The sequence below is a fragment of the Diadema antillarum genome, unplaced genomic scaffold (assembly GCF_040938485.1).
Source record: "Diadema antillarum isolate AM-2024a unplaced genomic scaffold, OU_Dant_1.0 scf00000143, whole genome shotgun sequence".
NCBI lineage: Eukaryota > Metazoa > Echinodermata > Echinoidea > Diadematoida > Diadematidae > Diadema > Diadema antillarum.
This window is the reverse complement of record NW_027271032.1, coordinates 1551832-1564833: the sequence shown is the minus strand read 5'-3', so window position 1 is coordinate 1564833 and position 13002 is coordinate 1551832. Positions and strand designations below refer to the sequence as shown.

Genomic DNA, 13002 nt, shown 5'->3' with positions numbered 1-13002 from the left:
CTCCCCTGCAGAGAATTCCCTGCATAGAATTCCCTGCATATGATTTTAGCTTTACGTACCACTTATATTTCATGTCAAAAACAAAACAAAACAAAACAGTATTCTGAACTTTCAGTGCCCAGTGAGAGTGGGCTATGCAAGTTTTTACATTTTTACTCTGTATGTATTAATGTTGTACTTTTACGATGTATGTATGATGTCATTGACATATCGGTTGGACAGTATGTACTAAAGATGACTGTGTTGTTGGGGTTAAATTGTGATTGAATTTGTGTGTTTTCTATTTCACCTGTACTAGGTATGCATTATTCTTGATGCTGACTGCTGTATTACCCACATAAAATGTTAGTGTTCAGTCTACATCTCTTCTCCTTATGCCGCAAAGTGCCTAGTTGATACTGTTTGCTGACTACTACAAGTCACCTGGGGTGAGCCACAAGGGGTCTGCATCAGGCCCCTGGTTTTTGTGTTCAGTAGGCTATAGTCATTAAAAGGAAAAAAATTGACATGCCAACTCGTGCGTTAAATGTAGGCTGCAGCGTTGCTCCTTTATAACCTCCGCCAAGGTCAAGGAAGGAGGAAGCTAAGTGATCATCGGCATCGGTTTGTTTGTTTGCAAAATAACTCAAAATGTTTTTGAATGGATTTAGATAAAACTTGCAGGAAAAGTTGATAATGGCACAAGGAACAGATGATGAAATTTTGGTAGTGATCAGGAAATTTTTATGGGTTTTTGAAGGACTTTTTATCTTAAGGCATGTAAGGTAAGTGAATTTAGGAGTTCCAGTTGCGCGTACTGTAGGTTAACGTACAATGCAAGCGCATGAGAGCATGGCTCAGGCAAGGAGGTGCTGTGCAGTTGGAAGCTGATGACGTAGACAAAAGGCTTCTACGGTATTTTGGGAAATTACATGTGTGTATTGTTTGACATGAGTTGATGGCTTGGTGGAGGTCTACATTCTCCGAGTGCTGCATTTCTAATTTTTATGTTAACTGTCATTCTTTGTGTCTGAAGTACCTTAAAAATGTCCACGAAAAAAAAAATTTGACCCATATATATATTGAATCCCATGCTGTTGAATAGTTTGACCTGCAGTGCCTATATACTTGTAAACTACTCAGGTGGTTAAAGGATATATCCACCTTCATATACATTATATGTGGATTAGTGAATGTAGCAATATTGTTAGAACACATTGTTGAAAGTTTGGGGAAAATAGGACAATTCCTTCAAAAGTTATGAATTTTTAAAGTATCTACGCAGTCACTGCTGGATATTAAAGAAGACTACTACAGTGTATGATTTCACATGCGTAGAATGATATAAGGAAAAATGTAAAGAGAATTTCGCAACATTTTATTCTCTTTTAAAACCCTATTGAAAAGTGGGCCCACGCACTGGTGGAAACCCATCCCTATAGCTGCTATTGCACAAAGATATTGTTTCCTTGCTTTACTGTTACTGCTTCAAGATTATAAGATGATGAATGTTATTTTTTGACAATGTTATTTTTTGACTTCTTCCTACATGGCCTGGAAGTTTGTTTCCTTTTGTTGTTGTTGTTAAAATGATGACAAGAGATGTCAAACATTAATTCAGACAGTGAGTCATTCAAATTCTTGCTCTTTCCGTATCTTCTTCTTTAATAGCATTGGAGTCCTTTATTTGAAGGAGATCACGCTAATGCCTTCCTCGCAAATTTTTGTAGGGAGGATCAAAAGCTTCCCCGATTTTTCTGATGGTGTGTAACCAACAAAAGAAATAAAGAAATTTATGTTTAGGTGTGGGTGATTTGTAGGGAACAGATTGTGGGCATGGAGGCTGCATGACCACATTTTATTTTAATAACGCTTGTCAATTTAAAGTTGATATGTAGTTACACCCACGCAAACTAAATAAAATGTAGTGAATCTATTTTTTTTTACTAATTCATATATCAGATTCTTTCAATTCTTTTTTTTTTTCAATCTTAAAGTATGAAAATGAGAATGACATTTCCTAGCTAAGCCCTCTTAAAAAGTGTCCTCAGGTGTTTGTTGCAAAAAAAAAAGAAAAAAAGAAAGAAAAGAAAACAGGATGAGCTGTCATCAGCATTTTCAATTTATTTCAAATCTAAAAGAAGTGCCACTGCAGTTCAGTGTATGAGAAAGCACAAAGTCTGGGCAAAAAAAAAAATGAAATTAAAAAATGGTGTATTAAAGAATGGCACTTGATTCACCCTTACTTTTAATAAGTGTCTTGAGACATCCACTATTTTACAATTCCTTGCATCCAGTATACACATGATGCTGTAGATAATGGAGCTGGTTTGGTCAAAGATTTTATAACTTTCTCCCTTTCTAAGTGTATCTTTAAAAATCAGACTGATACAAGTTTTGCTTACTGAGCACGCAGAGTGATGATACATGTACACATAATGTAGAAACACTGAGCACTGAGCACTCACATATTTATATATAGGCCAATAGGGTGTGACATTAGCGGTGACGCCATATGCTGGGGAACACTAAAAAATGAAGTCAGGCCTTTCAAAGTGGTTATATTTTGGTGGCCTGATCGGACAATATGGTTCTATTGAAATGGATTGTTTTGTGTCTGCTTTTATTTTGGGCCCTCATTATTTCCGATGTAAAAGATGTTAATGGTCCAAACAGGATTCCAACCAAAAAAGTTAGTGTCAGGCCCTGATTGTATGTTGTTCCTTTTAAAGAGAAAGGAAGATAGACAAAAAAGAAAAGAAAGAGGAATGGGGGATGAGCACATAGTGGAAAAAGATGGGAAAAATTGAACAACAACCACGCCTCCAAAGGAAAGGGAGGTTGAACAAGGATGACAAACACATACCATATACTGCACCTTTGTGTTCTCCATTTTTTCAATTTCCTATCTCCAAGCATCAGGCTGTTTGCTCTATGGATCATAAATTACAATGAACGAGGTTCAAATCTGTTTGATGGCCACTCCGTATTGATATATTCCCTCTGGAGGAATGCAGGCAATTTATCCAGTGGTCGATTCCGCCATTCATTGCTCTTTCACAAGCTTGCCGTTGCACTTCTTGCTTTATTCTGAGTTGGAGCTGCATTGTCTCCTTTCACTAGCCCCCTGAAAACGTCTGTGGCTCTCCCTAGATGGGATGCCTTTGAATCGACCTTTGAAAACCATTCAGCTGACATGTAACGTGCGTTTATGCCGAGGGGTATTTGAACAAACTCCATTCCAAACTCCGTCTATTGGTTGTATTTCGAAAAAAATAAAGAATATGTGCCAAAGGATATTCATTGAAGGTTAATGTAAAATTTGATGAGGTAGTATCAAAACACATTTCAGTTTCAGTTCCATAGAGCGTGATGCTAACTGAGTTATTACTGTCCCCTTCTAGCACCCCTTGAAATTATACCAGAGAGCAGGCAGCCAAATGAGCTTTGGAATGTGTTCATGTACTGTATGAACAGATGCAAATGCAGATTTTTGATTTTATGGTGTGAGTTCAACAATAAGGAAATATGACTCTTCAAAATTCTGTTGTTTCATGTGGACTTGATCCAGTGATTATTCTTTGTTTAGATTGATGAGTAATTCAACGTCTGCAAATTGCTCAATATTTCTTTCTTTGTGAAATTATTGTTGAAGCAAAATGAAACAAAATAAAATAACCTTGAAGGAGAATCCAATTCTAAAAGAACTATTTGAACTGGCAATGCAGTGTCTGGTACCGTCAAACATTGGCATGAATTCAGGGTTTTTCATCATCTATTCAGTCATTTGACATATAATAGATATTGACTGTTTAAGTTTGAAACTATTGATATCTCAAGGAAGTCGGTTACAGTAAAGCAGAAAGCATTGTTTACAGTATGAAGCCATTGTTAATGAGGTTATGTGTAGACATTTGCTGACACTTTTTGTCTTTCTGTGGTTCATAGATTTATTGTTGAATCAGTATTGCATGTTAAAATTCAGCAGAGTCACAGTTTTGAGAGAAATTAATCATATGGAGACTACTGAAAGCCTTGAAGAAGCATGTTACTTTGAAAATGCGATGGCCCATTTTTGTTTAGGCCAGTCATGCACTCACAATTTACTTTTGGTTATCCTACCTTTAATGCCTTGTTTATTATTGCATTTCTATGTGATATGAAAAGATTAAAAGTGATGAACATTTTATAGGTTCAGAGGGGACTTATCCTTTAGAAGAAGGAAGATTGCTGATGAAGATGTTTAGTGACAATACAATGTTACTTTGTGAATCTATGTTTCTCACCAGTGACGTGATTCACTTAAATCAATTAATTAGATGATGTAAGTCCTCGAGAAATATAGTTTTGCAAGATTACCTCCTCTTCATGTTCAACACTGAACAGTGTAGCTATTTTTATCATTTCAAAGGTATTATCCTTTTTATGCCTTCGCCACGAAGTGGTGCCGGAGGCATTATGTTTTCGGGTTGTCCGTCCGTCCGTCCGTGCGTCCTTCCGTAATGAATTTTGTGGACAAGGTAACTATCAAAACCTGTTGAGATATCCTAATGAAACTTGGCATGTATGTGTATTAGGGGGTGAAGTTGTGCCTATCAACTTTTGGGTGCACATGCTCAAGGTCAAAGGTCAAAAGGTCAAGGTCAAATACATAAAATTTCACTATTTCCACCATATCTATTGAATGCCTGAAGATATTTTCTTGAAACTTAGTGCATACATGTATTATCTAATTGAGATTCTCTGGTGAAAGTTTGGGTCATGAGGTCAAAGGTCAAAAGGTCAGGGTCAAATACATAAAATTTCACTATTTCCACTATATCTATTGAATGCCTGAAGATATTTTCTTGAAACTTAGTGTATACATGTATTACCCAATTAAGATTCTCTGGTGAAAGTTTGGGTCATGAGGTCAAAGGTCAAAGGTCAAAAGGTTAAGTAAAAATATTAAAACTTCTTTTTTTTTCTCCGTACCTTGGAAAATTGTTCAAGGTATCTTCATGGAACATAGTATATACATGTACTGACTGGAAGTGATTATCTAGAGAATGTAGGGTTCATGGGGTCAAAGGTCAGGGGTCAAAGGTCAAGTGCAACACTTCAAAATTTTACTATTTTCCTCATATTTATGCAGTGCCAGCAGGGTTATTTTTTTTTTTTTTTTACATGTGGTGTATGCATGTGTAACCTAATAGAAATTCTCTGGAAAGTTTTTTTTTTCTTTTTTCATCAAAGGTCAAAAGGTCAAAGATCAAGTGAAAGTGCTGAACTAACTTTTTCCTCCATATCTCGGAAGTGGCTCAAGTTATCTTGAAACTTTGTACATATTATGCATGTTCTACCTGAAAGTGATTATCTTATGAATTTTAGGGTCAAGGGCCAGATGAAAATGGTAACAATTTACTATTCAATTCAGAAATTGCACTTTTTCTCCACACCTGTACCTTGAAAATTACTCAATTAAAGTCAAGTTAAAGTCCTTAAATCCCTAGATACATGCTCTCCTATTCATCCAATTAAACCTAGGTCAAGGAAGGTGAACATTCTACACATTTGTGACAAACTTGTCATTTCAATATTTTGCCAATTTTGTGAAAATGTAATCACACATTGTCCACATGTACTATCTAGACCTATTGGGAAAATCATCCATTATGGCAGAGGCATACCAGTCGCCAAAGCGACATTTCTAGTCATCATTACAGTGTACCTCAGAACATAAACACCATTTTGCTACCTTGTGAATTTATGTCATATATTCTGTTTGAATAATGTACATATTTACTTTGGAATGGCATGTTGTTGAAGTCAAAATTAGGCGATAATAAAACTTGATTATGAATCTGAATCTGGGCTTCTTCTACAAAATCAATACAGTAGGACCTCCATTATCCGGCCATGTCGGGACAGGCAGGCACATCCGGATAATTGATTTGGCCAGATAAGAGAGATATGCTCAAACACAGCACTTTCTAGCATATCATGTCAGGGGTATACACATGTTATTACAAATTTACTATTACATGCATAATGATTATCAGCATGGCATGGTCATGTTTCATACTTCACAAATTGACATGACAAAAATAAACAAAATACAAGTAAGATATCCCTTCATGTATTGTTTGTTGGATTAATACATTGTATGACCCGACAATGAGATCAGAATTGTGACTCATCGAATACTGCTGCTACATTGTACTCTAACCACTGCTGTGCACTCGGTGCCTGTGACAAGCGCAGCACCAATCTTTGACATCATCTCACAAACTTATCTAAAAGTATACAGTTCGCTGCAGTGGTTGGAATATGTCATGTATTCACACAATAATGGTTGAATGTGTGTTTGTTTTGAGTGAGATTTGGCACTGAAAATACATGATAACATTAACAAAAAAATGCCAGCCAGTCGATGTCTGGGTAACAGAGAATTCAGGTAATTGATGGCCAGATAATTGAGGTCCTGCTGTATCTCTTTTTCTCATCCAAATGTCTGCATTGTTTCTCCTGCTCTATTATTCCTTTCTTTCTCAAGGACAAGCACTGTCGTGTCAAGTTTTCTGTAGTCACTACATGTTAAGCCCACACACAAACATTCCAGCATTTCCTGTGTATTATTCTTATTCTATTAACCCATTGTAAAGGCACTGCTTGAATTACACTTGGGGGAGTTTTAACATTGCTAAAGATGTGGGAATGTCTGCCTGTGTTGTGTTTGTGATGTTTGTCCAGCAACACCTATAGAACTACTGGAATTTCCTCTTAGTTTTGTTAAAATATTTGAGCATGCCTCCGCCACGAAGTGGTGCCGGAGGCATTATTATGTTATTTTTCTATTGCAAATAAGAGACTTTGTTTGGAAAAGAGGTTAAGCTCTTGGTGTTGATGTCTGAAGGCACAAATGCATACATGACCTTGGTCCCATCTTTCATTTTGTCAAGGCAATGCACAGGATGTTCAGACACACAAAAAAATTATACTAGAACGGTATAGCTATACCAAAACGGTATAGCTATATGATGAATTTATACGTCTGAACGCTGACTACCGAAATGACGTATAGCGAAATGACGTATAGCGAAACGACGGTCAGAACATCGTTTTGAACTAGAACTCGGTAATGAATCAGCATTCCATCACGTCCATTGTGCGTCTGAACGTATGGCAACCATAGAACGGTATAACAGGGCGGGGCTTAATGGGAGCGAGCACGAAAGGTGACCTTGTACCTGTCACTCATGACCACAACAACATGCGCAGTGAAAAACTGCACATCTATGTAGGACGCTTTTCCGGAATGGACGAAATTAGAGTCTGAACGGTCTGTCGGCTATACGATGATTCTTTATAAGTCGTTTCTTTCTCGAGTTTTGGTATAAACTGGCTTGTGTGTGAACAGGGGGGCAGTTGCCCCCACTTGATTGGGCTGACTCTAGAGTGAAACTGTTCTCCCACTGAGAGGTAAGACTGAAATCGAGTCATCTGTGTATTTCACGTCCAAGAGATCAGAACAAGAGATTCCTTTTTGTTCTTTTGCTTTCTTTTGCTCAGCCACAAATAAGACAATTTGCAATGATATGATGTCTGCACACACAATTCAAATGTGATGTGGTAATACAAAGTGGTCGTAGAAAAGAGACAATATTCTGATCACAGAGTAATACAGATACCTTGTATCTTCTGGTCTGTAAAACACATCAGTCTTATAGCTCAGTTATGCTGAGCAAAGACACAGCTCCTGAACATGAAGTAACCTCTGGAGATTTTGCTTTGTCTGCCCTCCTCCCTTGTCTTGTCAGTGTAAATGGTATTAGGAGACAAAGTTTCTTATGAAGCACAGACAGAGGACAAACACAGCACAAACATAAGACTATATTAAACTAGAAAAGCACTCTGAGAGTGCAGACCTCTGCCAAGCAGCTAATTTCTACCCATACTTGCATGCTGAAAATCATCCGATTTCCCAATGTAGAAGCCTTTTGTTATGTAATCAGCTTCCAGCTGCACGGCTCCTCACCCCCACAGAGCATACGCTTTAGAGCACGTATGCAAACCTCAGATACGCTCAGTGTGACCTCTTTAAGTTCATTGACCCTACTTGTATCTGCAAAAAGATAAAAAATCCTTCAAAAATTAATTTGTTCCTTGTGTCATTATCAAATTTTCCTGCAAGTTTCATCCAAATCTGTCCACAACTTTTTAAGTTATATTGCACAAAGACAAACAAACAAACAAACAAGCAAACTAATGAACAAACAAATCAAAGCCGATGGGAGGCAAGACAGTTTTCACTGCTTGACAATAGAAGGTGCATGTATGCTCCTAGCAACCTCCGCAATGTTCATTCAAGCTTAAGCGCCAGCGGTCTACGCACGACCAATCAGTAACCAGGATGCCACGCACTGACGAATAAGATCACTCCCTCGTTGCTAGGGGCAGAGTCTAGCTGCAGCGCTAAATCCAAATCTTCGGACATGTTTCTATTCCATTGAAAGTCGGAAAATCATGGCCCAGAAAACGCTATTTTCTTGCCTTTCCTTTGATTATTTAACTTCGAAATTTCGGCAGATGATAAATGATGCATTAGACTACAAAATTATGCAAAAAAAAAAAACAGAAATCCGATCGTTTTGACCGATTTTGATTATCTGACTTCAAACTCGATTTTCTCGGCTCAGCCGTCAGTGACCTTAGGATCCTTTTGTTGTAGCAGGTCACATTTGAATCCACCTATGAAATATGAAAGAGCATACAAGGCTAAGAGGATGAGATAAAGGCTGAGATATCACAAAATAAAGTAGAACAAAGTGGTCCTAATAAAAGATGGGTCCCACCTTTTGTTAGGACTTCCTTGTTTCTGGATAGCTCAGTCATTTCATATCCTACACAATGAACTTTGAATTCCTCTAAGAATTGCATGCTCTTTCGTATTTCATTAAAGGTTTCTCATTATCTCACAAAAAAGTTGAAAGCCTGAAGCTCCATCTCATTCAAATCTGTGGTTTAATATCCCTTTAAGGCCTCTCGGTAAGAGCACATATAAACAATGTGAAGATAGTCACGTACACTTCACAATAACAACGTGACCTTATGCATCCTTGTGGCAAGGTAAATCACACTCTTGAAAGTACACCCATGGAATCTGCTGTTAATGACTCCACATTTGCTTTATTGCTATTGTCTTGTAATCATTGCTCCAATGGAGGGGATGGAAATCTATTATTCGTCAGGTACTTGTCAGTGTTACAGGGAGTAAATAATGTGATTTTCTTCATGCACTGTTGCTAGCCAAACAGTCTGCCCAAGTCTGTGATTAGAACGAATCTCGCATTAATGAATTAGTGAGTATATTTACCACAAGCCCAGGAGTACTCCATCCTTCATTGGTAGAGCAAGAGATCCAGTGAAAAAGGTGAATGGCTAGTGATTAAACAAGCTGACATTAACATAATGTATAAAGAACACATTATATACTCTATGTGACCGTGCATCACAAAACCAACAAAAAGTCGCATGCGCTGATTTTATGTGAGGACTCAAAAAAGGTGAAACGGGTCAACCGAAGTCAATCTTGAGTTTTCAGCTCACCTGAGCCAAAGGCTCAAGTGAGCTGTATCGCGATCACTCTTCATCTGGCATCTGATTTTTACCAAACTTGGCAGGTAGCATCCCAAGGGGGGGGGGGGGGGGGGGGGGGGAGGGGGGGAGGGGGGGGGGGTAGGATCTCAATTTGTTCAAATGGGCACCATGCTGCACTGGGGGAGGGGTGGGGGTGGGGGCAGGGGTGCCCAAATCCCCCAAATTAAGGAGTCTTTAAAAATTTTCTTCTATAGAACCAGAAATGATAGAGCTAAGTTAATGCTATGAGTTAGTACATTAATGACTGTATTTTCCAGTTTGTTCATGGCAGAATCAGGGGTGCCCTCCTTGAGACCCGGGGGAGTGGGTGGGAGGGGTCCTAGTGAGGGCCTGAATTGTACGTTTTCATCTTCTTGAAAACCCCACAATGAATTTTTACCAAACTTGGCAGGTAGCATCCCTAGGGGGATAGGATATCAATTCCTTGAAATGAGCACCATGCCCCACCTGGGGGCCCCCACCTCCCATTGAGGAAGTTCTGTAGTTCCAAGTTAGTTCATTGTAGATCCAGGGGTGCCACCCCCCCCCCCCCCCTTTCCCATGGAGTCATAGGAAGGGGAGGGGGTCCGAATGCAGGCCTAAATTGTACATTTTCATCTTCTTCTTAAAAACAACATAATAGAGTTTTACCAAACTTGGCAAGTAGTACTCCTAGGGGCATAGGGTCTCAATTTGTTTTAATGGGCACCATGCTCCCCAGGGGGGCCCCAGGGGGCCCCAAACCTACTAGATTAAGGATTATTCAATAATATTCTTCTCTTCAATCAGATGTGATAGAACTTTAAGTCTTTTTTCATTAAACTGCATAGTCTAACTTTCTATTTGAGTTTTTCTATTCTCAAAAGCGGGATCTCGTTTTGATGAACTTCAGACCAAATTTGTGAATGTTAGGATAGAATGTGGTTCAAAAGTTGTTTTTAAAACCTTGGGTTTATATATGTGGGGTTTTTGATAGAACGTTTTTGTACCCAGATATGTAATGAGAGATATTCCTGATACATTTGATCAAATGTTAAGTACTTAGTCATTCAAGAAAACCAGATATAATTTACACATTTTATATGTAATTAAGTTTTATGTTTTATTACAGGTCAAATTCATTTGCTCTTAGTATATCAATGATTATTCATCAGATGTAATTTATGAAATCTGTTCTTTTTGTCTGTGTTTATCATATATTTCTCTTAACCATATTACATGTAGCTGTTTCAATTCGCTATCTGGCATGGAATCAATGTTTCATTAGATGTTGTGTACAATTTTTGCACAATCTTACTGATACAGCATTTGAATTAATTTCATAAGTGGTCTCATTGATTTACAAAAAACAAAAATACGAGGTTTGTTGCATTTATTAACAAAAATGTTTTTGGTATTTTATGTTTTCTTCAGGTCTACCACAGTTGGACTTCTTACAGTAAAAAAGGACAAGTTTTCTGTCTTCAACTTCTTGGAAGTCCAGCAGCCTTCTAGTCTTGAAATCCAGACATTTCCATCTCTACAGGTCACTGGGAAAGGTACTGTAAAACGAGGAATGTTTGTGTGCATTTTAATTTTGCGAATTTCGTGAGAGCCGAGTTATGCGAAATTATTAAAAATGCACGCTAAAGATCTCGTCTACACTGTATGCATTGAATGTTACTAGCAAAAATTTTGTGCTGCGAATAAGGCTGTGGGCCTCCATTCGCGAAAATTTCATGCTGCAAAAATATTGTGTTTTACAGTAAACCTCGTGCTAGTACTGAATATCTTGGGAGGTTTTAATTCTTTGCAAGTTTCTAGAGTCGGATACTATTCACAAAAGTAAAAGCACACGAAAATATCAAATCTGATCCCAAGATGAATGTGATGTGTGCGCATACACATCTCCATTCACTCCGGTCCTCTGCAATCACAAATTTAACCACTCACAAAATTGTTGGGAAGTGCTGATTTGCGAAAAATTTATCTCGCTAAATATATGTCGTGTACAGTAGTTCTTGCTGCTACAGTGTTCTGGTGTTGTGATATCTATCCAATGTATTGCACATGTATATGACAACCCTGCTCAAATCCACAAGAAGTCTTAGCCAAAAAGAATTTCCACTTTTCTACACAGTTTAATAGAGTAAACTTAAAGCTTTAGAGTGATATACAATTTGTTAAAATGGTACCATCCTGTGATTAAAATATTTAGAGTTAGGAGGTGCAGTTTCATAGAAATGGGAGAAAAAAAAATTAAAGATTAGGGTCACTCCGGCATGCTGCGCAGCAGTATCAATGAAAATATATTCTATATATATTAAATATATATATTAAATATATTTCCCAGTGAAAGCAACTCATATCCGAAAAAATATGGTCCAGAAAAAGACTGCAAGTACCTCAATTTCAGTTTTATTTTTAGCCGCCAAAGTATGACAGCAGGTAAAGAATAGATTACTCTCCCAGGTAAAACAAAACTTGAGTCTGTCAACATGAACGACATATCAATATACAATGTGACCCTGCACCTCAAAACGAACAGGAATAGTGTGAACTGAGAAAAGAGGCTCTGAAGTACAGTGTCTATTCAAGCGCTTAATCTTTACCAAACCGTGCTGGCTTTGCGATGAATTGCGACAAAAAACAGAGAGTAAACCACCAGAGTAACAACAATGAAGGGATTATCAGATTAAACTGAAATTAAACATGCCTCATTAACACATTCTGTCCATAATTAATGCCAACTTTCAAAGCAGTAACACTATCCTTTCAAAAGTTATTAGAGTTGAAAGTGAAGAGTGTGGACAAGGTTTTTCACTAATGAAAAAGAGATTCTAAAGACACACCTAATCACACTATTCTACCAAAAATGTTCGAGGTAAACTGCTAAAAAACACACTTTCCCGCCCGTTTTATGATACCAAATTTTAGCATAATGTAAAAGAAGACCCGCTCTTTCAGAAAATATGAAAAAGTCAAGTTCGGCTAGGTTGACCCATTTCACTTATTTTCAGTCCTCACGCAAAATCAGTGTGTGCGACTTTATGTTCGTTTTGAGGTGCACGATCACATCGTTTGCTTTATTCTGTTTTCTGTACAGAGAATCCTAATGTGTGACTCTTTGTGGGTTTTGAGCTGGGTGGTCACATATTATGTAATGGATGATTACATATCATGCATTTATAGTGCCCTCCTCTCTTTCTCTCTCTCTCTCTCTCTATCTATCTATCTATTATACTGGCCACTATGAAAAAAAAAAAAACGGCCAAAAAAAAAAAAAAAACCCAGAATGTATCTCAACATTTGTATCTAAATTAATGTTGTGTCCCTGTAGGCATGTGAGAACACAAGGTTATAATGCTTGGTTTGCAAAGTGTGTTTAGGTATAAATGACTGCACCCCAAACAACAATAACAACAT

At 37.7% G+C, this 13002-nt stretch overlaps 1 protein-coding gene across 1 annotated transcript in view; it reads left to right on the top strand.

The window, feature by feature from the left end:
• LOC139721456 (G patch domain-containing protein 1-like) overlaps positions 1-13002 on the top strand; it is a 120652-nt gene that overhangs the window by 66104 nt on the left and 41546 nt on the right. The window contains exon 13 of the mRNA XM_071632773.1: positions 11011-11135. Within this exon, the coding sequence (XP_071488874.1) occupies positions 11011-11135 (125 nt within the window). The remainder of the gene's footprint in view (positions 1-11010; positions 11136-13002) is intronic.